At 54.5% G+C, this 26,039-nt stretch overlaps 1 protein-coding gene across 13 annotated transcripts in view; it reads left to right on the forward strand.

The window, feature by feature from the left end:
• Window positions 1–25,758, forward strand: part of RGS3 (regulator of G protein signaling 3) — a 153,257-nt gene extending 127,499 nt beyond the window's left edge. For 11 of the 13 annotated variants that reach the window (XM_070795313.1, XM_070795314.1, XM_070795317.1 and 8 more), the window contains 6 exons: window positions 8,761–9,720; window positions 18,311–18,375; window positions 22,727–22,828; window positions 23,200–23,261; window positions 23,871–24,037; window positions 24,788–25,758. In XM_070795313.1, coding sequence (XP_070651414.1) covers window positions 8,761–9,720; window positions 18,311–18,375; window positions 22,727–22,828; window positions 23,200–23,261; window positions 23,871–24,037; window positions 24,788–24,973 — 1,542 coding nt within the window. In that variant the 3' untranslated portion in view covers window positions 24,974–25,758. Of the gene's footprint in view, window positions 1–6,010; window positions 6,194–8,760; window positions 9,721–18,310; window positions 18,376–22,410; window positions 22,628–22,726; window positions 22,829–23,199; window positions 23,262–23,870; window positions 24,038–24,787 lie in introns of those variants that run through there. The other 2 variants (XM_070795323.1, XM_019966774.2) reach the window with 2 other exon arrangements.
• The last annotated feature ends 281 nt before the right edge of the window (window positions 25,759–26,039 follow it).

The raw sequence follows: 26,039 nt of genomic DNA on the forward strand, positions 1-26,039 counted from the left end.
TCTCCACTAACTTGGGGGTAAGAACAGGGATCAGGCATCTGGAATTGCTCAGCACTGCCCAGGTTGGGAGCTTGGTAAGGTCTTCTGAAGACAGAGAGGAAGGGAGAGAGGAAGAGGGAGTATAAGGGGGCAGGAAAGGAGGTCGGGGGCCGCAGGAAGAGCAGCTTAGAGCCAGTAGAGCATTCTGACTCCTTTTCTTACTCAGTTTTTGAACCTGCATAAGTTTTACAAGTTATCTGAGTCCCGGATCCCTTATTTGCAAAATGGGGCCAGTGATACTGACCTCATAATGTGGCTGGACGTGAGGCGTGTGTATAGCCGCTGTCACAGCGCCGGCGGTCTAATAGAGGCTCACTGAATGGTCTCGCTCTTCCCGTCTCCACTCTTCTTTTTCCATTGCTTTCTGTTTTCACCATCTCTAGCTCCACCTTCCCTATCTTTACAACACCGAGTAAACATTGCTTTCAGAATAAAGTCCAAATTCTTTAACATAACCATGCTTCTGCTCCACAGATCCACCTGTGCTTCCTCAAATATTCCATGTCATCTCTGGCTTTGGCATGGATACCCTCTCCTATCCTCTTCCCCACCTCCTCCAAGAGCCACCCCAGTCTTTCCTGCTGCCTTTATGCGTCCATAACCCCCTGAGATGATGGGAGATGGATGGGAGATTGCCATGGGCCCTTTACCTGGTGCTCTCCCCTGTAGACCCCAGCGCCTTCAGGGAGAGACACGTGTCTTGCCACCGTTGGGCTCCAGTGCCCTGCACAGGCCCTGGCACGTGGCTGGCACTGGGTAGGTATTTGCTGAGTAACTCTAGGGGTGGGGGTGAGGTGGGTGAGCCTGGGACACAGTCCTGATGAGCCAAAGCAGAGCCTGCCCAGGGCCACACGAGCAGCGCAGGCCGGGACTTGGCAGGAGAGCAAAGAGCCCTCTAGCTAGGGCATCCCAGGGAGCCTTTAACTGGGCTGCATGGGATGGACAGGAAGTGGACTTGAGGAGGGCAGAATAATAAGGAAATGAGAAAGCGCAGGTGCACACACCGGATCGGGGAGAGAAGGAAGGTGCCCCGGGGTAAGGGAGTGGTGGTGGAGCCCACAGGAGAACCGGTTTCTGAGCAGAGAGACCCAGGGTGGGGCCAAAGAGGCCCATAGGGCCGCACTCACCTTCTGGCGGAGGCATCAGTTACCACCGGGTCAGGAAGATGCTGGGGAACTTCTGCTGTCCACGCGCATGGCTTTCAGTTGAGAAGAGGGCTGGGGCGTAGAAGGGGTCTTTGGGGCTACAGGGTTGGAGGGAAGACTGCCCAGTGAGAAACTGGGCATCCAGAGGGGAGCGAGCATCTCTGCATCTCTTGCTCCACAGGGCAGGCCTGAGGGCATGTTCTTCTGACTCAGCCAGGTGGCAGCACCAAGAGGAGGGACGGTTTCTAAAAGGGGTCCCCTCTCTTCTCAGTCCTCAGGGCTTCCTCTTCCCTGTGTGTTGGCTTTGTCTGGAGAGGTTCTGAAGGGGGTGAGCTACTTTCCCTCCGTGCCTCAGTATTGCTTTCAGTACAATGAGTATGTTCCCCGCTACTGTGTACTGCCTGCCTTCCTGAGCCCCTGACGGTTCCATGGGTTGTGGTGTGATTCTTCAGGGACAGAGAATTTTCAGTGTGTGGTCAAATTCCTCCTTCCCCTCTCTCCTCCTGCATTTGGTCCTCTGTTCATAGGGAGCGTGAACGGGCTAGCTGACTCCAGTGGGCTTGATGGCTACCCACTGTGGGCCAGGGGCTGCTGCGGCTTTATGGGCTTCCTTACAGAGGGAACACCGTGTATTTGAATTGGTACCATACCGGGTTCTGATCTGGATTCCAGTCCTGATTCTGTTGCGTGTTCTGTGTTGTGTGTTCTGAGGGCGTATTGCCTCCCTTCCCTGAGCCTCAGTCACCTTGTCTGTTAATGGAGGCAACTCCCCAGAATTCTTGGGGGGGGGAAGTTGAAAGTCGAAAAAAGGCAAGATGCCCCGGCCCTCCTGTCGGGGTCTGCTATCCAGCAGGTCTGGGATTGGACCCAGTTACAGATATTCTTAAAATGCACCCCAGATGATTCTAAATTATGTCTCTTTATTGAGAACTGATAGGCTGGATCTGTACTTTGCAGACTTTAATATGCAAATGAATCACCTGGGATCTTTAAATGTGGATTCTAATCTCGTTAAGGCCTGAGATTCTGTATTTTGTAATAGCTCCCAGGTACTGCTGCTGCTGGCTCATGAGTTATTACTTTGAGTAATAACAATTTAGATGGTTTGTGAAGTTTCTTGGGTTGCCCATTCATTCATTTATCATCAATACTTAAGATGGGGAGTGGGGAGAGGTAAGCCTAGAGGGAGAGACAAAGCCCACAAAGCCCAGACTCTTCTAGGGCTACAGAATTTGGGCTTTGTCTGGAGGGACCTGGGGAACCAGGGTTTTTAAGCCAAGGAGTGACAGGGTCAGATTCGCATTTAGAAGACTCCTTTGGCAGGATGCAGAGAGTGAGCAGAGGGGTGTGGACCACTGCTGGGAGGTCAGTGTCAATCCCAGGGCCAGATGATGTGGTATTGAGGCAAGTGGTGGTCAGTGGAGGTAGAGAGAGTGGCTTCTTCTTCTTTTTTTTTTTAATCAACTTTATTTTTCAGAGTGGTTTTAGGAATTGAGAGGAAAGTACAGAGCATTCCCAATGCTTCCTGTCCCTGCACACACATAACCTCCCCCAGTGGAAAGATTCTTAAGATTTTACGAGAGATAATCAGGATGATTTGTTGATTGGCCATGGGGGTAATGGAGAAGAGAGAATGATACCCAGGCCTCTGGTTCGGGCACCTGGTGGGGGTGTGGTTGACTCAGAGACTCCGCGAGGAGGAATGGACTCGGGGGAAGGTCATGAGTTCAGAATGGGGCGTGTCGAGTTGGAGACACTGGTGGGCCATTCGGAAGGAGGTCCCCCTCTTGTGCCTGGGCTCCAACCACCCAGGTGTCCTCTCTGCCCTCGCGGGTGCTTGCCTTCCAGGCTCTGGGGCCTTTGTGCTGTTTGCTCCTCTGTGAGCCCACCCCTGCCCCCTGAGCGGATCTCCGCCTCAGGGCCCTTTCACGGGGTGGCCTCTGCCACACGCCCCTCTGTTTTCTGCAGTTTTCCTTCACGTCATGGATCATAGTGTTCTTCAGATTGTTTCTGTGGGTGATGACCTGGTTCACGCCAGTGCTTCCTCTCCAGCGTGTGAGCTCCACCAGAACAAGGATCATGTCTTTCTTGTTCTGATGTCCACAGAGCCTAGAACATTCTGAGAAAGGACAGGTCTGGGCTGGCAGCGGGTACCGGGTGTCGTCCGATGGTTGTTGCCTAGGGAATGGAGGGGTGCATGGGGGAGGGGGCCGGAGCAGGGTGTGATGAGCAGGACACAGGCCGAGAGGCCCCTGCTGGAGCGGAGGAGGGGGTCGTCGGCTCAGTTGGAGGAGATCCAGAGGAGGAAATGTCAGAACCAGGCCATGCTGCGGTGGTCCTGGCTGCCACTGACGGAGTGCTTCGTGTACCAGCCCAGGGCTGAGCTCTGGGTGGATGTCTGCTCAGTCATTCCTCCCCGGCATGCTGTTACCTCTGAGGAAACGGGCCAGAGAAGTTAGCCTCGAGGTCACCCAGCCAGTAAGTGTGAAGGGGGGATCTGTCTCTGGAGCTCTCCCCATTTTAAGGTACCTGCTGCCTCCCTCCTCCTGGACTTTGCCGAACCCATCACAGTGAGGGCCGGGGAGGGAAACGGCTTGGAGGCCCCTGAGCTAGTGGCAGAGGCAGGGCGGTGGTTCCAGCCTCCGGGGGTCAAGAAGCCAAGCCTGAGGAGCTGGACTGAGGCTGAGCGGGGGTTCCCGGAAGCCAGCATTGAGCCAGCTTGCCAAACTCAGAGGAGCACCCCCATCTCAAAAGGCGAGCCTGGAGCTCAAATGGCCGGGTGGGAATCTCGTGGCCTCTCCCTTTGTCCAGCTGCTTTCCCTTTCACAGAGCTATTTCCTGTCCTTTCTCAGACTTGGTCCCCAACAGTGATCGCCTGGGATCTCACAGCTAGCAAATGATGGGGTGGGGGTTCCAGCCGGGGTCTTCCGGCCTTCTGTCCAGGCTCTTTCTGAAAATCCTGCAGAAGGGCCACCCTGAGATAGAGGCAAACCCTGGCACACCGCCCCCGACCCCAAACCCCGGCCTCCACCACCCCAGCTGAGCCCTGCCCTGCCCAATGCAGGAAGTGGTTTTCAAGGGCAGATGCGAGCCCAGCATCTGTGGTGGAGGTGATGAGTCATATTAGAGCTGCAGGTTGACTTTGGGGTCAGCCAACCTGGCTCCACATTTAGTAGCTATGTGACATTGGGCAAGTCACTTCCAGCCACCACAGGGCCCGGGGGACGTAGGTGGTGTGAGCCAGGCCTCTGGGTGTCACACCTGCCACCCTTCCCCAGCCTGTTCCGAGCCCTGGATTGGAATGGGGAGAGGATTTGATTATATCCTAAACAGCAGCTCCATTTAGAAGGCCTGGTTCATTTCCTGTGTGCTTCTAGCAGGCGAGACATGCACAGAATTAACCCTGGTCCAGCCGAGCCAAAGAAATGATGGATGGGAGAGATACACGCTCTCTGTAGCACAAGGGCAGCTTCTCGGCAGGCTCGGACCCAGGGCCCTGGGCGAGTCAGCTGGTCTCTGGGCCGCCTTGGCTGGATTCTTGGTACCCCAACCTGTTGTAACAGCTGCCTAACGGGGTGTCCCCTTCAGAGCACTCACCGCATTCCTTGAGACCAGTTGTCCAGCCTCTGCTTTTCTGCTCAGGGGAGGGCAGCGACTGTGTCTGACTTGGCCTCTGCTGTCCCCACCCCCACCCCAGGACCTAACTCAGTGCCCGGAGAATGAATGACTGCGTGGACGCGTGCTCCCCAGGCCTCCCGCCACCCCCGCGTCCTGTCACCCCGTCCAGAGCAGTCTCACGCAGCTCAGCTCTGCTTGTGTCGTTTCCTTGCTCCCAGGACCAGCTCATGCCTGGCGTCCATTCTGTAACGTGGCTCTCACCTTTCTCTCCTCTGCCGTCCTAATTCTCTTCACTTGCTACCCTCTCCTCTAAGGCTTCTGAGGTTTTCTGTTCCAGAGGCTCCCTACCCCCTCAGATACCCCATACTCCAGCTTTCCTAGGAACACAGATCTGACCAAGCCTACTCAGGCGCTCACACAAAACAGAACCTGGTCTGTTCTGAGCTGGTTCTTCTTTGCCAATGTCTGCCCTGTGGGGGATGGGCCTGGGTGAAGGGCCATTGCTCACAGCCTGCCCCCCCTCCGTCTAGACCCCTGGGGCTCCCCTGCCCTTGTGTGTAAAGATCCAGGGAAGTGGGAGAGATGTTTAACTGGGAGACAGGAGTTCTAGTACTGAATCGGCCTCCCATTTCTTAGGTGATTCCCTTAGCCTCTGGGACCTCAGTTTCCTGATCTCTAAGGGAATGACAGCCCACTCCAGTATTCTTTCCTGGAGAATCCCATGGACCGAGGAGCCTGGCGGGCTAGAGTGCATGGGGGCACAAAGAGTCAGACACGACTGAGCCACTCAACAACAATGACAAAGATAAGCCTAGACTAAGAATAGCTCCCGCTCTATCAAATGCTTCTTGTGGGCCAGGCCCCGTGAAGAGCGTGAACTTAGTCCTGTGAGTTTGGTGTGATATCACGGCTCTGCCCCAGGTAAGGAATCAGGGCTCAGAGAATTCGGGGAGGCTTGGCCATATTCTCCGCACAGCTAGGAAATGACACTGCTGGAAGCAAAACCAAAGTCTGACTGGGGCCGTCTGAGCAGGAACCGCGGGTGCTGTGAGAGCCCTGGGTCCTGAGTGGTTTCTCAGCGTTCCGGGGCGGGGGCCCCCTGGGGACAGAGGCACTTCCCCTCCCGGCTTTGTTTGCTTTGGCCTCGCTGAGCACCACTGGCAGAGGCCGGCTGACTTGCATTTCTGGTTTTGGATCTGGTGCTGCACTTTTTCGAGGGGCAGGCTGCTCGGCTGCAGTCACTACTGGTGCAGGCCCTGGCCCCACTCCACCCCCAGGAAGGGGAAGGGTGGCCTGCTCCTCTCTCAGGGCCCAGTGCCAGTTCCCGAGGGCACCAATTGCTGCTTCCGACTGTCCGTGCTTCCAGATGGAGGGGTCTGGCAGAGGGGGAGGTGAGAGAATGTGGGACACCAGGGAGCTGGCGTTGCCCACAGTTTGCTTTTTCTGATGGAGAATGCTCGCTGGTGGGAGGGGGCAGGCAGGAGCTGGGCTGCCCTGGGAACTGAGATCCAAAGGGGGCTTGGGAAGAGAGAGCCAGGAGTCAGGCTCTAACCCCAGCTTAGCCCTGCGTTTACGGGTGCCTTTGGGCAAGTCCCTAGGTCACTGTCCAGGCTGGGCCCTCTGTCTTTCTGTTAGTTCAGTGGAGAGTCTCTCTGACCCCCCTGGGAACAAACTAAGGTTCCCAGATGAGATTCCCGGATTGGGGGTGCCTGGAATCACAATTGCCAACTTCGATTCTGGGAGCCTGACAGTTTGCTTCTAGGGGTCCATGAGAAAGATGTGGCACTGTTTAAGTTTCATGAACAATGTTTTCATCACCACAACCACCACACCACCACCACCATCCCATTTCAGAGCTTGGGACTCTTATAGTGTACTCTCCTCGTGTGTCGCTTGGGTACCTTGGTTATTCCATTTCATAGGTGGCAAGCCAGAGGTCCAGAGGGTTTAGGGACTGGCTCTTCCTGGCCCCACTGTGTGATTCTAGGTTGGCCCCTTCTCCTTTCTGGGCCTCAGTCTCCCCATCTGTGCAGTGGGGATATGGGCTCGCCAAAGTTCCCACGTCTGAGGCTGTGTGGTCTGAGGATTTCCTGGGTGGGTAAGTCTTCACCGTGGAGCTGCGGGCAGGATTTGCAGGGCAGGCAGTCCTCGGGGTAAGTGGGCCCCTGTCTTTGCCTGTACCTGGGAACCAAACTCTGGCCAGATCATCCTGCAGTCCTCTGAGGCTCCCCCTCCTGGCTCAGCAACTTTCTCCCTCCCACAACCCAGGAGGTGGAGGTGGGAGGGGCTTTCACTTTCATCCTCCCAGGCAGTGGTTTTTACCCCACTGGCCTTTCACATCCACTCTGGTGCTCCCAGATGCCACTCTGACCCCTGACACGTGGGTGCAGCAGCTGCCCTGGGCTGCAGCTGGGCCCCTTATTCCCAGATGTGAGGCCTGGCCGGCCCAGGGCTTAAAAGAGTTCCCAGGTGCAGGCATGGCCTTTCGGTCTCTGGCAGCTGTGCCGTAGTGGGTAAGTACTTGCTCTTTGGGCCCAGCTTCTTCATCCGTCAAATGAACATTAGAGGTCTTTACAGTAAGAGCTCTTAACCTATGTTCTGAGGCATCTACCCTGAAATTCTGCACCGTGTGTGTGTGGGTGTGGGTGTGTGTGCGTGCGCTTATCTGTACAGTTCTCATAAATGTGTGGCATCTTCCTCTTTCATTAGTTCTGTGTCCTCGTGGCCTCTTCACGGACGGAACCTGGGCTCTGAGCAGTTCCCGATCCAGCACTCCAGGTCCTCGACTGTGATGGGGGGAGCCCAGCCTAGCCCGAGCCTGACCCACTTTCCCGTGGGGCACCCCTGACTTTCTCTGAGCCCCAGTCTTCCTGTGAGATAGCTGCTTTTCAGACTCGGAGTAAGGGCAGTATTTTCTTCTTTGCAAATGAAATCTGCAGGAACCCAGCGAAAACTCCAAGGATTCTGAGGGTGGTGTGTAAGGCAGGAATGCTTCCTCTTTTGTTTGTACGTGCGACTCCTGATGTTCCTCCAGTCATAGTTTAAAAAGCACGGGGTGGGTGATCCCTCTCAGTGAGGTTCCACATGTCTATGACATTTGTCGAGTACTGGTATGCACAGTATTTTGAAGTTCTGGTTTTTTTTCCAGTTTACTAGTTTCAAAAAAAGCTGAACATTCAAAGCAAGTTCTTCTTCAAATGACTCACTAAGGCTTTTGAAAGGCTTTGGTTCAGGTGGAAGGTATCCTTTGGCTGGGTCTGGGATTCTCTCACTTGGTAGCTGCTCTGGCTTGGGGCTTGTTTTGACTCTGGTCCATGAAGGCCAAGGCTGTCTGCTCCTCATTTATTCACAGAGCGACTTACTCACAGAAGGACCGTGACACTCCCCTTCGAGGGCCATTGGGAACATTACATGTTAGCGTTAGTGACTCAGTCGTGTCTGACTCTTTGTGACCCCAGGGACTGTAGCCCACCATGCTCCTCTGTCCATGGGATTCTCCAGACAAGGATACTGGAGTGGGTTGCCATTCCTTTCTCCAAGGGATCTTCCTGACCCAGGGCTCAAATCTGGGTCTCCTACATGGCAGATGGATTTTTTTTTTAACCTTCTGAACCACCAAGAAAGCCCCCGGGGAACATTACATAAGGGGGTTTAATCTGCCATGGCTCCTGGCATATGAGAGAAGCCGTACAATGGTAACTAACCTCTCCCTTGTCTCCCTTAAATGACCAACCATGTTTTGATGGAGCGCAAGTTTCCAGCAAGCAGTGAGGGTGGAAAGCCCATATTCAGCTAAGCCAAAGGGGCTGTCGGGTCTCCACGGGGCGCTTCGGCTTTCACACCGTGGGGTACAGGCTGTGGGCTGTGGATCACTGCCTCATTTTCAGTCTCTGTGACACTGACTCGTGCGTGGTAGCCTCCTCTTGTAAGCCTTTCTCGTTTTCTCTTTATTTCACAGATGTTTGAGGGATCAGAGGCGGATGAGAAGGAAATGCCCGGGGAGAAAGGGAAGGGGCCGGGTGCCAAGGACCCCTCACCCAGCAAGGACCCCTCTCCTGGCCAGGAGCCTCTTCCCGGACAAGAGCTTCCACCCAAAGAGGACTCCTCTTCTGGCCAGAAACCTTCTGCTGACCCAGAATCAACACCCAGCAAAGACTCATCTTCTTGCAAAGAACCTCCTGTGCGCCAGGAACGCTCGCCCAGCAAGGACTCCCCACCAGGCCAGGAACACCCTGCAGCCGCAGTCTTCTCTCCATGCCAGGACCTTTCTGCTGGGCGAGAATCCTCTCCCGGCCAAGGCCCTCTGATCAGTAAAGACCTCCCTGCCCTCCAGGAAGCCCCTGCCCAGGACCTTCTGCCCTGTCAAGACCTGCCCCCCGGCCAGGGCCCCCTGGCATCTGAGCCCCTTGCTGAGGAGACCACGAGCTCTGGGGACCCACCAGCAGCCACAGGGAACCCGCCCGTGGCCTCCAAGCCAAACTTCGTGATCCCTGAGGTCCGGCTGGATAGCACCTACAGCCAGAAGGCAGGGGCAGAGGGGGGCAGCTCGGGCGACGAGGAGGATGCAGAGGAGGCCGAGGAGGGGGAGGAGGACGAGGACGAGGACACAAGTGATGACAACTACGGAGAACGCGGGGAGGCCAAGCGCAGCAGCATGATCGAGACGGGCCCGGGTGCCGAGGGCGGCCTCTCGCTGCGCGTGCAGAACTCGCTGCGGCGCCGGACGCACAGCGAGGGCAGCCTGCTGCAGGAGAACCGTGGGCCCTGCTTCTCCTCCGACACCACCCTGCACTGCTCGGATGGCGAGGGCACCGCATCCACCTGGGCCATGCCTTCCCCCCGCACCCTCAAGAAGGAACTGGGCCGCAATGGAGGCTCAATGCACCACCTTTCCCTCTTCTTCACAGGACACAGGAAGGTAAGGAGCCCAATGGTGGAGGGGAACAGGGTACATGACAGGGCTGGATGGGTCCAAGGGCTGCAGGGAATGAATCTTGGCTTTGTCCCACCTCTGCTTTTGTCTCAACCTTCCAATAAGCCTTCTACCCATTTAACAGATGATAAAACTGAGGCCCAGAGGCACCAAGAAGGCAGAACTTGGATTTAAATGCAAGACTTTCTGACTCCAGATATTCTTACAGCTCCATTGTACCAGGGGAATCCACCAAAAATAGAGCAGGTATATGTGGATCTATAAGATCCAACATGCTAGCTGGAGAAATGGTTATAACTTACACTTGGTCCAAGCCTAGCCAGACTAGAAACCTGTCAGCCCACAAGCGTGACAACACATGTTTCCTCCATGCTGGTATTATTCTAAGCAATTTATATGAACTCATTAACTCTCACAGCCACCCTAGGAGGTAGACACTGTTGTTGCCTGCTACGGATGGGGAAACTGAGGTACCGGGAGGTCATGTCACTCACGTTGGGTTGCACAGTTTATAAATGTCTGAACCAGAATTAGAATGAGGCTCCAGGGCTGGAGCTCTTAACCACCATGCTCTTTGTCTCTTGCAAATATTTATAAATAGATGAATAAGTGTTTATTGATTTCCTGCTGTGTGCCAGGCCCTGTGCTCCATGCCACAGCAGGGGCCACAGAGATGCATGAGGCTGATCTCAGCCTGTGAGGAATGTGTTCTCTGTGTGGGCCAGTGGGGTGGCCTAACAGTGGAAAGACTGCATCATGGCTTTGAAGCCCATCTGTGTTCATGCTCACTGGCTCAGTCAAGTCCAACTCTGTGACCCCATGGACTGTAGCCCGCCAGGCTCCTCTGTCCATGGCATTTTTCAGGTAAGAATACTGGAGCGTGTTTCCATTTCTTCCTCCAGGGAATCTTCCTGACTCAAGGATCGAGCCTGCATCCCTTGCTTTGGCAGGTGGATTCTTTACCATTGAGCCACCTGGGAAGCCCTTGAGGCCCACTAGCCAGTTTGAATCTGGTCTCTGTCCCTCACTTACTATGTGGTCTTGGGTGAGCCACTCAGCCCTCCTGAGCCTTAGTGTCTTCTCTGAAAAGCAGAGATTAATAGCACTTACAACCCATGGCAATTGAGGGTGAGCCCAAAGAGCCTGCGGATTCCTTGGTGGCTCAGACAGTGAAAAGAATCTGCTCGCAATGCAGGAGACCTGGGTTCCATCCCTGGGTTGGGAAGATCCCCTGGAGAAGGGAATGGCAACCCACTCCAGTATTCTCGCCTAGAGAATTCTGTGGACAGAGGATACAGTTCATGGAGTCACGAAGAGTCAGACACGGCTGAGCTACTAACACTTTCACTTCACCTTCTAAAGAACTTGGTGCCTGATGTCATTAGTCTAGGCGCCAGGCAAATGCTGTGGAGGTGCTAACAGTCAGTGTGGTGCAAGGAGTTGTTATGACAACTGTTGTGAGGCTGGCGGGGGGTGGTCATGCAGGTTCGGGGAGGAGAGACCCCAGGGCACAGGGCCACCAGGGAAGGCTTCTAGCAAAAGATGCTCCTCACCTTGGCTTTGAAAGTTGAGCAGGTTTAGAATAAACAGAGAGGATGAGGTAGGCATACTGTGAAAGAACATGACCTAGACTAGACTCTGCAGAAGTTAATTTAGCTAGAACAAGAGATTTCTACAGTGCATGGATGGCTGATGCGGGGCATGCATGCTGCCATTCCTGCCTCTAAACCTGTGGCAGACATGACTAATGGATTCCAGCACACTTCCCCACCAAATTGAGACATGGCCTCAGAAACCTCTGTAGCTTCTCAGCCACTAGCAATAAGGCCGCTGGGCACGAGGGATAACACCTTCTGCTGAAAAGTGCCTATGCTGGAAGGGTGGGTTGGGGCCCTCCAGGAAAGGGCCTGAAACTTCGTGTCCAGGAATTAGAACTAAATTCCAAAGGCGAGGGGACTGGATCTATTTCCTCATCTGTAAGCACTTTTGATGTGCTCTGAAATCATCAGGGGAAGAGGTCATTAATATATAGATTTCTAATTCCCCTCCCTAGAAGCTGGAATCAGAATTTCCGGGGGGCAGTGCCCAGACCCTGCGTTTTCAACCAGTCCGTCAGGGATTGGGACATTTCCCATAGTTTGAGTATCACCATCTAAGGCCATTTTTTTGGAGTCAGTTTCTATAGAGAGGAGTCCAGACCTCTGTCCTACTGAAGTGAGGCTTCAGGCCGACTCAGGCCAGGCCTGGACACTCTCCTCTGGATGACGGTTGAGGTCCAAGGACCCACACCCATCTTGGGCCTCCCAATCTCACTGTCCCCACCAGACCCTTCCAAGTTCTGTCCCATCTGCTCTTGTTCCAGTACAGATATTTCTATACAGATACATTCACACACATTCTCACATACATTTCCAGTTCCCCAAACCAGTTGATCTCAGCTCCAATTTGGGGGAAGTTATTTCCGCCTGGTAGTCCAGCATGCCTAGGACAGCTCTCTCTCCCGTCCCAGCTTCCTCCTTTGGGAGCTGAAGGTTCCCACTGGCATCCTCCCATCCCCCACCCTCTGTTGGCCTGTTGTCTCCTTTCTTGGGCTTGAGTGACTAGCTGGCAGGGACCTCAGAGGCTGCCACCCTACCACTTGGCTTCTGCTTGCCAGGCCTCGAGTCCTTCAGCATTGTTCATATTCTTCTCCTTCCAGACAGCCGGCTTCAGTAAGAAGCTAACCCTTGTCAAGCGGAAGTGCAGTCTAGGCTGGACAGAAACCCTGGTCCCCCTCCATCCCTCACTGGCGGTGGGACTTGGGCAAATCCCTGCCCTTCTCTGAGCCTGTTTCCTCATCAGTAAAATGGGTATTATGAGTAAATAGTACCTCTATCATAGGGTTACTGGGAAGATTAAAGAGCCTGACTTGGGTTAAGCATTCAGAAGAGTACCTGGCACTCAGCTCCTGCTAGGTCCTCCATAAAAGGGATCATGCTGACGACAATGGTTGTGATGAGAAAAAGGAGGACAGCAAGAGCAGTAGCAGTCCTCCCAGCATTCACCGGGCATCTCCCGCCCCCCACGCCCCCTTTGTAGCCTTCACAGCACTGCCGTAAGCTGGGACCAGTTGTACTCATCTTACAGTGGGGAGTCTGAAGCCTAGGGAGAAGGGTTTGTCCCAGGCTACATGACGATGGAGCTGGACAGTGGCCTCACCCTGTCCAGTCCTCTCTGAGCCTGTCCTAAACCCTGCACACCTCTAGCAGGCGAGGGGCAGCGGGTTGGGGACTGGCCGCTGGGGGAGGCGGCAGGTTTTCCTGTGACTTCCGTTTTCCCAGTTTGGGCGTGGCTTTTCAGGGAGGGTCCACGGATGCCAACCGACCACAGTTTCCAGGCAGAGCCAGGCAAGAGGTGAAGAGGAGAGGGGTGAGGTCTTCGGGCTGTGGAGTCAGACAGACTGGGTTCAGTCCCAGCTCTGCCTCCTCCCTCCTGGTCTTGAGACCTTGGCCAAGTTTCTGAGCTTTTTTTTTTTTTTCCTGAGCTTCGATTTTCTCTTATAAAACAGGAGTGGCTAAGTCTTCAGGGAGTTGTCCCAGGGATTCAAGATGGCTGCAGTATATTGACAGCTCTGTGCCCATGGTAGTCATCCTGTGATACAATGAGACCCAGGAGGGCCAGACAGAGCTCCTGTGGCCTTCGGCCAGTCATTGTGTTGCCGTGTGGCTACACCGAGGCGGGCCATAGTGCAATCTGTCACAGAGGTGACAGTCCCAGGTTACCCCTCCCCTCTGCTGTGTTTAGGAGTATCTGACCCAGACAGACCTGAGAGATGGAACACTCAGCCGTGATCATCTTACGGGTGGGCTGCCTGAGGTCTAGAGAAGAGAAGATCCCCTGGGGTTATTCCGTGGGATATCCTGAGGCTGGCTGGCTCTTGTGCTGGCTTGAGTTGTCCCACAGCGCCCTCTGCTGCCAGGCCTGCATCTTGCCGGCTGCTCCCAAAAGGGTCCGGCAGGACAGATTTTCTGGGCCTTTTCCTGGGAGTTAGGGACACTGCAAGAGCATCTGTGAATTTCACCCCAGCCTGGCCTGGCTCAGCCCAGAATCATGGGTCGTTCCTTGACAGTGGGGAGAAGAGGCTGTGGCCCCTCCCTGGCGCTGCTTCCTTCTCCCCTCCTGCAGGAAGCCAGCCTGGGCAGAGGCTGCCAGGGGAGGGTGCCCACCCTGCTGCACTAAGTTTCCCATCTAGGCTGTGGTTCAGACAAGGGAGCCCCTGAGACACCTTCTAGCTCCAAGGCATGATAGCAACTTCCAGCCTCCTACCTGAAAAAGCCTAAAGGATTCGTTCCTCTGTCTAAACAAATAAGTGGAGTTTAGCCCCAGTGTTTCTGCAAAGTTCCATGTGGTCTGCCAGGATGGTCTGGGTCAGAGAGAGGAGCCAGGCATGGCCACGTGGCCCCAGAAGTCAGGTCAGGACCAACAGGGGGAATCAGGTGAGCCCCTGCTTATAGGAGACCCCTCAGTCATGGGTGGGGTCTGCAGCCAGACCTGAAATTTTTTTTGCTACTGGCCAGCTCGGAGAGCCCGGGCAAATAGAAATGGCAACCCACTTCAGTACTCTTGCCTGGAAAATCCCATGGACAGAGGAGCCTGGAAGTCTGCAGTCCATGGGGTCACAAAGAGTCGGACATGACTGAAGTGACTAAGCACACAGCTCTGGGCCTCAGTTTCCTCAGCTTTGTAAACTGGGGGGAAATAACAGCAAAAAGCTCTTAGAATTGTTGAGAAGGTTAAATGAAAGTATGACACAGCGCTTTAGCACATTGCCTGGCACGCAGTGAGTAACAGCTCCAACCACTAAAAAAACAGAGTTACAACCTGAAAGTAGAGAGTTATTTTGTTTGGTGGGAATGACTCGGAGCCTGGGAGATAGCATCTCAGTGTATCTGAGAAAACTGCTCCAAGGAGACAGGAGGGGAAGTCAAGCTATATACAAGTTTGCAGACAGTCTGAACATCAAAGATCAGGTATCAAGTTAAGGAATTTAGCGTTCTGCGTATGGGAACATGCAAACCTCTGGGCTCACTGAATTCATTCCTCGCGTGTGCACCCCAGCTGTCTGGGGCCGATCCTGTTTCATTAGGAGTTGGCAGATGGCTACTTCTTGCATTCCCAGCTCCTCAGCAGTCACTGTTGGGGGGATGGTGGGGGGCGGGCAGCATCTGCTGGACTGCAGTTTGGGGAGCCCTCGTTCACATTTGGAGGCCAGAGATCACTGATGGCTGTGACATTTCTTGTTTATTGATATGGCAGGAGGCAGTCTCAGTTCATATCACCATAGCTACTGGTTATCAAGCACTTCCGCAGGTGTTCATTAATCCACATAACACCCCTTGAGAGGTCCAATTATTATCCTCATTTTACAAATAAAAAAAACCGAGGCACAGAGAGGGGATATAATTTGGCTGAAGTCGATTAGCTAATAAGTGGCTGAGCTAGGATTCAAATCCAGGCAGTTTAGCATTTAACTCTTATTCCATGACTATTGTAATAGTCATAGTTACAATATAAACGGTAATTATTCCTCCAGTCCTTGGAGGTGGCCGGGTGGGAGCTGGGCGGGCCTCAGGGACCTGTCTGGAGTGAAGGGCGGGCTGAGTGGTTCTGGGTTCATCTCCAGTCACCTTTCAGCACGGAGGAGCCAAGGAGCAGAGCAGGGGAGTAGATGGGAAGGAGAGACCCTTTGTGTGCTGAGCCTCAGGCAGGACTCACTGCAGCTCCTGGAGACAGGAGGCTTGGCAGCCCCGACTTTCTGTCTCAGTCTCTTTCTGGCACACAGCACCCCCTTGGTGTGTGGGTTTCGCTGGCTACTTTGGGGGCGGACTCCCAGGGCCTGAGCTCCCTGGCCCTTCTCTCAGGCTGATTGATGAGAGCCGACCCTGAAGAAGATGACCCCCTCCCAGCAGTGGAAGGAAGAGCCTGGTTCCCAGCAGAGCAGAGCCTGGGGGTGGCGGGCGGGGCGGGAGTGGTCCCCAGGCCCATTGTGTGGGGCCGATAAAGTGCGGAAGCTGAGGTTAAATGGGAGGAAGCCCAGTGCTCTGGGCCCTTTCCCACGGGTGGGGGCTTCAGGCCTTGCCGGGCCAGGCCAGACGACTGCCCTGTGTGCGAGGGCAACAGTGACACCAAAATCACTGGGCGGTGAATGCTGGCAGCCCCCAGTCCCTGAGGGTGCCCTGTGTACCAGTCGGGCCTTGGGGCCCAGACTTCATCCTGGGGAATCTCCCAAAAGCAGGGTGCATGCCTCTGCCGGAGCTAAAGAAGCTGAAACTGAGAAAGTCTGGGAACGTCTCCAAAGTTAGTGGAGGCAGCACCCATACCCACCCTGCAAACTGTAGATCCGGAGTCCCGTACCATAGCTGGGCGTGTGCCTGTGTGTGCACGTACACACGTGTTTACAACCTTGGTGGGGCAGCTTTCTCAGGAAAGAGGCGGCATTTCCCGAGTTGTTCATTGAAAACCTTCAAGATGTGTCCCGTCCTTGCATCTGAGTACCAGCATCCTCTGGTGGAGAAACACAGGCCTTAAATTCCAGAGAGACCTAGATTCCAGCTGTCACATAAACGCTGGGTGTCCTTGGGCAGATGCCTTAACTTCTCTGAGGTTCCTCTGAGATTAATGAGACAGTGTCTGGATAATGTCCATTCTGAGGTCTGGCCTATAGCATGAACTCCATGAATGAAGCTATAACTCATCCATCCATCCATCCTTCCATCTCTTGGTCTTTGCCCCACTGAGGCTGGTAGCTCCGGCTATATCTGGATTAAGCCCACTTTTCCTCCCAGGATTGATAACATGGTATTTTAAAGTTCAGCCCATTTTCTTTCTTTTACAAATGAAATTGAGATCCAAGGTGTGACTCACGAGGAGTCAGAGCTGAGAGTCACACCTGGTGGCCGTCCGTCTTGTCTTAGGACGTCTCAGCCACAGCTATTCTAACATCTCGATGCATTTCCTGTGCTTCTGCCCTGGGGTGGCACTGTAGGGGTCTGATTTCTTCAGGAGGAGGATGGACACACAGAGGGAGGGCAACAGAGGGCGGCCCCAGGAGAGACGGTGGTAGTCTGCAGTGGTGTGGAGGAGAGGAGGGGTGACAGGCTGGGAGGGTGTCAAGATTGGGCAGAAGAGGAGAAGGCCTTCCAGGAAGGGGGCACAGCATAGGCAAAGGGAAGGGGGGTGGAGGTAGGGCAGGGCAGAATCTGGGGGCTCAGTGGAACAGCAGGAAATAAAATTGCAGGCCATTAATCAAGCAGTGTGAAGCCTTCAAGATACATCCTTCCCAACCTGCTTTCCCTCTCTCTTGATTCATTCATTCATTCAAGTATTTTTGGAGCTTCTAACGTACACCAGGCCCAATCAAGGTGACCTAGACAGAGGTGAAGGCAGACAGGGGCCCTGCTCTTGGGAACTCACACTCCATTAGAGGAGACAGATCGGAGAGAAGCCATGTTGGATACAGCGGGGACCTCAAAGGGGTGAAGAGGGCACACGCTTGGTCTAGGGGTCAAGGAGGGCTTCCTGGGTCAGGAGGCATTTAAGCAGCTTACCTGAGGTCTAGGTCTTTGCTGAGGCTGGGTCTTGGAAGGAATGGGAGGTGAGAGAGTCACCAAAACATCTCCCATGGAAGGAAGAGCGTGTGCAGAGCCTGGCTGGGAAGGTTTTTGGTTGGAATGGTTTTTGGTTGGAGGGCAGTTTGAAGAGGTTGCTGGAGCAGGGGTCAGGCCAGAGAGATAACCGACAGAGTTGTAACTGATGGTGATACGGAGCTTTCTGCCCAGACCCGAAGATGGTAAACTCTGTACATCATGTCCTGGAGTTTGGACATTATCTCAAGGGTACTTGGGAGCCATGGAAAGTTTTAAGAGACAGGCAAGAGAAAGTGAAAGTGAAGTCGCTCAGTCGTGTCCCACTCTTTGCGACCCCATGGACTGTAGCCTACGAGGCTCTTCCATCCATGGAATTTTCCAGGCAAGAGTACTGGAGTGGGTTGCTATTTCCTTCTCCAGGGGATCTTCCCCACCCAGAGATCAAATCTGGGTCTCCTGCATTGCAAGCAGATGTTTTTACCATCTGAGCCACCAGGGAAGCTCTCAAGGCAAGAGAGGTGCTCTTCTACGTAATAAATCACTTAACACGCTGCTGACCCATCCCCGGTCTCTTTAAAAACCTCAGAATCCTGAGTTGGTTAGTCATTATGATCTCCATGTTGAAATTAAGCACTAGAGGCTCAGAGAGGGACAGCAGTTGGCTAAGTCACACAGTAGAACCTTGACTGAAGCTTTGTCTCTGTCCTGCCCTACTGCCATGAGCGCTGTGTTTCTGGCTGTTCCTGTTCAAGCTGCATTCCTAGGTGCTCAAGGAGGACACTCCAAGAACAGGCTGCTCCTAGTAGCGGGGTCTTCCTCCCTCCACTGTTCTTCAAGGGGTGGGAGCATGGAGGTGGGGGTGGGCTGGTTGGTGGGACCTGCTAGATCCCTGAGCCTTTCTTTGCTCAGACAACAGCCCAGGCTGCAACGTGTCTATGTTTTCTCTGCAGATGAGCGGGCCTGACACAGTAGGGGACGATGATGACACCTCCCGGAAGAGAAAGAGCAAAAACCTGTACGTTGGAAAGATCTATGGTCCTCACCCTAGTGATGGGGGCGGGGGAGCGGTCCCTGCACCCCTCTCCTTGCCCTGTCCTCTGGCTTATTCTCCCTGCCCAGTGGGCCAGGGGCAGAGGCAGGGAGAAGGGGCTGCATCCAGTCCTACCCTAAACAGACACTCATGAAAAATGGGATCTTGGGACCTAGCCATGGCCCCAGGGTGAGGCCAGCCAGGGTCCTGAGCACCCAGCACTGCCCTCAGCGTCCATCCACACAGAGTGAGGCAAGGTGCAGATTTAGTGTCTGGAAGCCACAGGGAACCAAGCAAAAGCAAGCAGCCGGGTTGCCCTGGCTCTGTCCACCTGCCAAGCCAAGCGGTGGACAAGTGACCGCGACGAGTTCTTTGCTCCCTCTGAGAAAGGGCTGACTGTCCTGGTCACGAGGGTCCCCTTTCTCCACTGAGCTCTTGAATGCTGGCAGTCCTGGGCATTGCCAGGAGGGGGTGCTGCAGGCTCAGAGAGCGGATCCCATACGCCCCCATGCCTTTCTGCCCCCACCCCCTCCACACAATTTATACTTTCGATTCGGAGGTTTGTTAGAGGTGCTCATTTATTAACAGAGAGTGAGGGGTTTTCTCCACGGTCTCCTTGTACCCCAGGCCGTGGAGACTGCGGGCAGGGACAGAGGAGAAGGCGGTAAGGGACATGGTGGCCCTCAGAGGGAACCCCCTCCCCTCCAGGTCCTGTAGAGCCCATCGCAGCACACCAATTAGGCCGGCCTCAGGGTCGGGGGACGAGTCCTTCCCAGGTGCCTTCTGACGCGTTCTTCCCTGACCTCGACCTTGGCTCAGGTCCATTCCCAGAAACTCTTTCTCCCCAGCTCCCCTGCCCTCTCCAGGTTCCTGCAGCAACATTGGGCTTCTCTCACTCTGCAGCCAGAACCGTTGCACTTTCTAGGGAAGGTGAAATGCACAGAGATGACTCTTTGTACCAACCATCTGGTGCAGGCGGCACCAGAATGGCTGAGGGTGGCACTCCCAGGAGTGCGGCAGTGGAGGGCAGCAGAGGGCAGGCATCCAGGGTGCTGGAGCTCTCCTGCCTCGCCCACTCTGGCCTTCTTTCCAAGTGGGGCACTGCCACTTGACAGCCCATGGCTCACATTCTTAAATGCTTAGGCGAGGACTCTTCGAATCTGCAGTGATAAATAGCTCATATTTATTGTGCTAGGCACTGTTCTGTGTGCATTTACATATATTATCTAAGTTGACCTTTGCATGCACGCATGTGTGCTCAGTTATGTCTGACTCTGCGACCCCGTGGACTGCAGCCTGCCAGGATCCTCTGTCCATGGAAGTTTCCAGGCACGAATACTGGAGTGGGTTGCCATTTCCTACTCCAAAGGATCTTCCTGACTCAGGGATCAAACCTGCGTCTTTTGCAGTGGTAGGCAGATTCTGTACCACTGTGCCGCCTGCCTTTACAATACTTTAAAGAAAAGAGAAATTATTGGAGTATAGTTGCTTTATAATATTGTGTCAGTTTCTGCTGTACAGCAAAGTGAATCACTTATACAAATATCCACTCTTTATTAGATTTTCTTCCCGTTTAGGTCACCACAGAGCATTGAGTAGAGTTCCCTGTGCTGAACAGTAGGTTCTCATTAGTCACCTGTTTTATACATAGCAGTGTATATATGTCAAACCCAATCTCCTAATGTGTAACCTCTCCTTGGTAACCTTAGGTTTGTTCTCTGCATCTGTGACTCTGTTTCTACTTTGCCAATAAGTTTATCTGTACTATTTTTCTGACTTCCCTGGTGGTGCAGATGGTAAAGTATCTGCCTACAATGCGGGAGACCTGGGTTCTTACCATAATTTTTATTTTACTTTCCTTTTTTCTTATTTGACCTGTTTTACAAATGAGTAAACTGAGGCAGAAAGAGGTTAAGTTGGTTTTCCAAGGTTAAGTTGCTTTTCCAAGAGTTGAGATCTGAAACCTGGCGTGATGGCTCTAAAAAAGTAAATGTGCATAAACATATATTTAAATTTTTTTAATTTATGTTTTTCCTTCAGTGCCTGTTATTTATTTACTTATTTTTTTGGCCTCATGACGCAGCTTGTAGGATCTCAGATCCCTGACCAGGGATCTGATCTAACCCAGGCACCCTGCAGTAGAAGCACAGAATCCTCACCACTAGACCACCAGGGAATTCCCACAGAGCCTGTTATTTCTAAGCCAAGCACCCTGAAGGAGGTCTGCAGCACCCCTGCAAAGTAGCCTCTGAGCTCCTAGTGATGGGAGCCCATTCTTCAGAGGCCACTTGCTCCGTCTTTCCGTGGCTCTGATTGGAGGAAAGTGTCCCTTTAGCTTCCTCTGGGGGCCCCAGCTCTGCTCTCTGGGCCCATGTGGGGCATCTCTGACCTCTACCACCCTTTCTGGAGTTACCCGGGTGGCAATCAGGGACTCTCGAGGCTCTTTGCAGCTGTGCCGTGTGGCTGTGGGTCTGCCCAGCTGTGCATCTAGGGACGAAAGGCTTGGCTGGGCAGGCGCCTCAGACTCCTCCAGCCACAGGGAAACACAGTGGTCTCTGAGCCAGCAAGGAGCCCAAGTGGATGGCGGCAGCCTGCAGGTTGGACCTCAGGCAAGCTCTCCTCCTGCCACCCCCCTCCCCCCAGCTTCTATGGCCTCACCTCGATAGCGGGCCAGGAGCAGGGGTCCGAAGCAGAGCAGGGTGCCCCAAGAAGCTGGGCTCTCTCACTCCTAGACCCACCAAGGCTCTCAGAGGGCCTTGATCCTCACCAGAGGGCTGCCTGTCCCTGGACTCCTTGGCGTTATCTCATTGGCTTGGAATCTGCTAGAGCAGAGTCCTCACCTCCAATCAGCTGCCCTAGGACCTCAGGGTCCATGTAGGTAAGCCTGAGCGCTTTTGCCCCAGCCACTGTGCTAAAGCTTTTTGTGCATTTTTTCCTTGCCTCGAAAGAATCCCAGCAGATGGTAGGTACTGTCATCATCTGTGTTCAGCAGATGAGAAAGCTTGACATTCAGAGAGGTTAGGTAGCTTGATAAAGGGCACACAGCTGGTAACTGCTGGGGCTGGGAGCTGAACCGGAGACGGTCTTGCTGCACCACTTCTGCTCTAAACTTCCACCTGCACCACTTGCCTTCATTAAACAGGGCATCCTGTTGGTCTTAGTAACCTTTGAAGCTCGGATAACTTCAGAAGTATGCTGCCCAACGTATAAAACACATTTGACAGTCCATTATTTAAATTTCTTTTACACTTACTTAGCTTTACGATTTTGATAACGCATTTTAAATTTCACGCATTTAATTTTTCGGTTCAGTCAGCATTTGTCGTCTTTAATCAGAAGGACAGAGATCAAAAACTAAAACAAAAAAAATGTATTATTCAAAAGTCATAAGACTAAGTAGGCGTAAAAAAGTTAATTTGTTTCAAATGATGTTTTTGAGAGTTTATGGGCTTTGTACTTTTGAAGTGACTCCAGCTTAAAACTTGAAACTTCGTGGGACATCCTGCATATTCATGGGTGGGTATATCCAAAGCCGATGACGGAGACTGCGCGGTCTGCTGGCAGAAACTATTCACAGGGAGGTGCCCAGATAGGGGTCTAGGGACCAGGGAAGCAATCATGAGCAGGAGATGCTTAACCCCTTTCTCGCCAGCAGCTTGTCCACAGGCTGAAATCTGCCCCGGGGGAGTGTCAGGGCTAAAAATGGCTCTTGGCTAAAAATAGCCTGTCCTGCCACCCTGGTGGGCAGAGCCTCCCTTCCCTCCCGCCTTCCCTCCCAGCAATTTGCTGACTTGTTTTCTCCTCCTTCCCAGGGCGCTGCCATGGTAACGGGGAGGCCAGTCACAAATAACGGGTTTGGCTTCCTGCCTGGGCGGGCCCCAGAGGCCGCCCCTTCCAGACACATGCCCCTTTCACGGGCTCCCTCTCAGGGTTGGCCAGGAGGGATATTTTTTTTTCCCTGCTCCGGTCCTGGTCCCTCCCATTTCCTGGCTCCTCCTGTCTGAGTCCCAGCCTGGCCTGTGCCTGGGAGTCCAGTCGTCCGGGGGCTGGAATTCCAGTGAGTGAGTGCTCAGCTGCAGCCCGCACCGTTGCCGCCTGGTACCGGGTTGGGAACAGGAGCCTAGGGGTGCTTGCAGCAGGCCGTCCCGGGCAGCAAGGTGGGGGGCCCTACAGCGATGCTCCGAGGCATGTACCTCACTCGGAATGGGAACCTCCAGAGGCGGCACACCATGAAGGAGTAGGTGCCTCTTGCCCCAGCCCTCACCCTCCCGACCCTGAACTGGCAAGCGGGCGAGTGGACCGGGCTCACCGACCCCCTCTCTGCTTCTGTCCCCAGAGCCAAGGACATGAAGAACAAGCTGGGCATCTTTAGGCGGCGGAACGAATCCCCTGGGGCCCAGCCAACGGGCAAGACAGACAAAGTGATGAAGTCATTCAAGTAGGTCCTCTCCGGCACCCCTGAGCCCCCTCAGGCACTCCCGGGTCCCGTGGGAGCAGGGTGGCTGGTGGGCGTGTAAGGGAGAATGCAGTCGGCTTGATCCGGCTCAGCGGTGATGGAGGCTCCTGTGGACGGAGCCTCATGCCTTGCATGAGCAGCGTGGATGGGGAGCCGCTGTCCCGGGAAGGACGGCCGGGGAGGGGCAGAGGTGGGGGTAGAAGTGATGCCGCTGGCCCAAAGAAAGGGGGTGGTTCCCCTCCTGTGCTCCTCATGGGGCTCAGCTACTTTCTGGGGCCAAGGACAGCTGACAGGGGTCAGCTCACTTCCCTGAGCCTCCCGGCCCCTCACGGTGCCCCTTGCCTCCCCCTCAGGCCCACTTCAGAGGAAGCGCTCAAGTGGGGCGAGTCCTTGGAGAAGCTACTGGTCCACAAGTGTAAGTGGGGCCACCCGGCCTGTTCCCTCTCCGTGTCCTGTCCCCCGTCCTCTCCTCCTCTCCCAGGCTCAGAGTGCATCTGGCCCCAGAGAGGTTGCCTTTCCCTGTTTCCTGGGTCCAGTCCTGTGTCCCCACTGTTGGGAAAGGCTGAGGCCCTTGGTCTGGCCTTGGAGCCTGCTGCTGCCAGCCCCTCTCTGTCCATGAGAGCTGGCACTGCCTGCTGGAGGCCTTTGGGACCTGTGTTCTCAGACCCATATTCCCAGAATAACAATAAACACTTCCATGTGCTGAGGGTGTACGCGGGGCCAAATGTGCCTGTCATCTCGCGGACGGGAACCCCTTCTGATCCTCACTAGGATCCAGGAGGTGGTTCCCATTTGACAGATGAGGAAACTGAGGCACCAATGGGGAGGAACCTGGCCAAGGCCCATGAAGAGGCAGTGTAGGGGTGGGGACCATATCCTGGGTTCCTGGGTCTCAGGAGCAGGTGACCTTACTAAGCCCTCAGCATCTGCACCCAGAATGAGCCAAGAGGGTCCGCTGGGGGGGCCTGAGGGCAGAAGGGGCTGGTTTGGCCTCTCACCTCAGGGTCTGGGCTTCTCCTCACAGACGGTCTAGCGGTGTTCCAGGCCTTCCTCCGCACTGAGTTTAGTGAGGAGAACCTGGAATTCTGGCTGGCATGCGAGGACTTCAAGAAGGTCAAGTCACAGTCCAAGATGGCGGCCAAGGCCAAGAAGATCTTTGCTGAGTACATCGCCATTCAGGCGTGCAAGGAGGTAGGGCTTTGGGCTGGGCCCTCAGGCCCCCATCCCCATGCCCAGCGGCCTCTCGGTGAGGGGGCTGGCTGGAAGCCTCAAGGAGGGGCTCAGCAAGGGGAGAGGCCAGAGTGACTCTTAGAGGCCAAGTGCTCAGGGTGAAGAGGAAGCAGGCTGGGGTTCCCAGGAAGAACAGAATCCTGACTGATAACACAAATGGCGACTGTCAGGGGCTGCTAGGTGCCAGGCCCATGCAAAGCCCTTCACAGATGAGCGCCATATTTACCCCTCACAACAACCTGTAATATAGGTTTTAATATTATTTTCATTTTTAAAATGAGGAGACAAAGTCTCAGAGAGCCTAATGTCTACTGAGTGCTTCCTGTGTGCCAGGCGTTATCTTTTTTAAATAAATGGATGGTGATGCTTAATGTTCACAGCTCTTTGAGGACTGTACTGTTATTCCAGCCTATAATTAAGACAGCCAGGGCTCAGAGCACTTCGCACCTAACATGTGGCAATGCTGGGATTTGAACCCAGGTAGCCTGACTCTAGAGGTGATATTTTCAGGCCCTAAAAACTCTACCACCCGTCCAGTCAGTGACCGAACCAGGACTTGACTCTGCTAACCTATGGGGTTCCCCTCTGAACCTTATGATGTGGAGTAGAAGGGCTTGGAGATGAGAGGCTGGGCAGGTCCTGACCTGGCCCCCGGCCCCTAGGAGCAGCTTCTTGCAGGCAGCCCTGACCTCATCGCCCTCCGCCCCGCAGGTAAACCTGGACTCGTACACACGGGAGCATACCAAGGACAACCTGCAGAGTGTCACTCGGGGCTGCTTCGACCTGGCACAGAAGCGCATCTTTGGGCTCATGGAGAAGGACTCGTACCCACGCTTCCTCCGCTCGGACCTCTACCTGGACCTCATTAACCAGAAGAAGATGAGTCCCCCGCTTTAGGGGCCACGCGGGTAGAGCTCAGTGTTCACACCAGGCAGGCTGGGCCCCTTCCCACCTGCCTCCCTCCCCCCTGCGACAGAGGGGGCAAGCAAGCCCCCAGAGGCTGCGTCCGGACAGACAGACGGACATTTGGATGAGAGGCCTGGACCAAGAGAGGCCCAGGCCACTGGAGGAGTAGAGGGACTGGCCTCACTGGGTCCCCGCTGCCCTGGTACGAGGGGGCCCGAGGGCCTGGGCAGGTCAGGGGCCTGGGCTAAGACAGATCCGGAGCTGCTGCTCCCTGCTGCAGAGACTTCGCAACGACCAAGTTCCTTAAAGAACTGGCTGGCGGGGCAGGGGCCGAGGCCTGAGCTCCGGGGCTCTTCGGGGGAGCTGCTGGGGCTCACAGCTCGGATCCCTGCCTTGAGTTTTATTTATTTAAACAGTAGTTGGATGCTTGGCACGTCGTCCTGTAATAGGAAACCTTTGCCTCATCAGTTTTCCTACTTTACAAGTGCAATATTTTAACCAACGCCTTGTGAAAAAGCCGCCTTGCTGAGAAGGTGGGCACCATATTCCAGTTTCAGGGGATTCAGTGGTCCCAAGCCCCGTGGCGGGCAGCTGGGCCTGCTGGACCGATAAGGCCCAGACGGGTGGGGGCTGCAGTCTGACCTCACACCGAAATCCAGCCCCCGCCTGAGTGAGGGGGGTCCCCCGGGGGGCCCCGGGAAAGCATGGCACCCTCAGACCACACAGCGGCCGAGTTCTGGAGCAAATAAAAGGCCTGTGTTATTTTTTGTTCTTGACCCTTTCTGTGCGTTCCTGATTCCGAGGCTTCCCAGGGTCACTGGGGCTGGGAGGGTTGGGATGGGGGCTGCCAATCACGCTTCTCCTCTCTTGCCATCACCTGCCTCCCATCCGGTGCCAGTGCTGCTCCCTGACAATCAGTCGCCGCCTCTGTGCGTGAGCTCTGCCAAGCTTGTTCCACTTACCATCGCATCTTCCCCACAAGCCTGGGAGGTGGCGGTTATCCCCATTTTACAGATGAGGCATGTGAAACCCAGGCAAGTAAGGCGACTTGTCCAAG

This window comes from Bos indicus, chromosome 8, assembly GCF_029378745.1.
Source record: "Bos indicus isolate NIAB-ARS_2022 breed Sahiwal x Tharparkar chromosome 8, NIAB-ARS_B.indTharparkar_mat_pri_1.0, whole genome shotgun sequence".
Lineage (NCBI taxonomy): Eukaryota > Metazoa > Chordata > Mammalia > Artiodactyla > Bovidae > Bos > Bos indicus.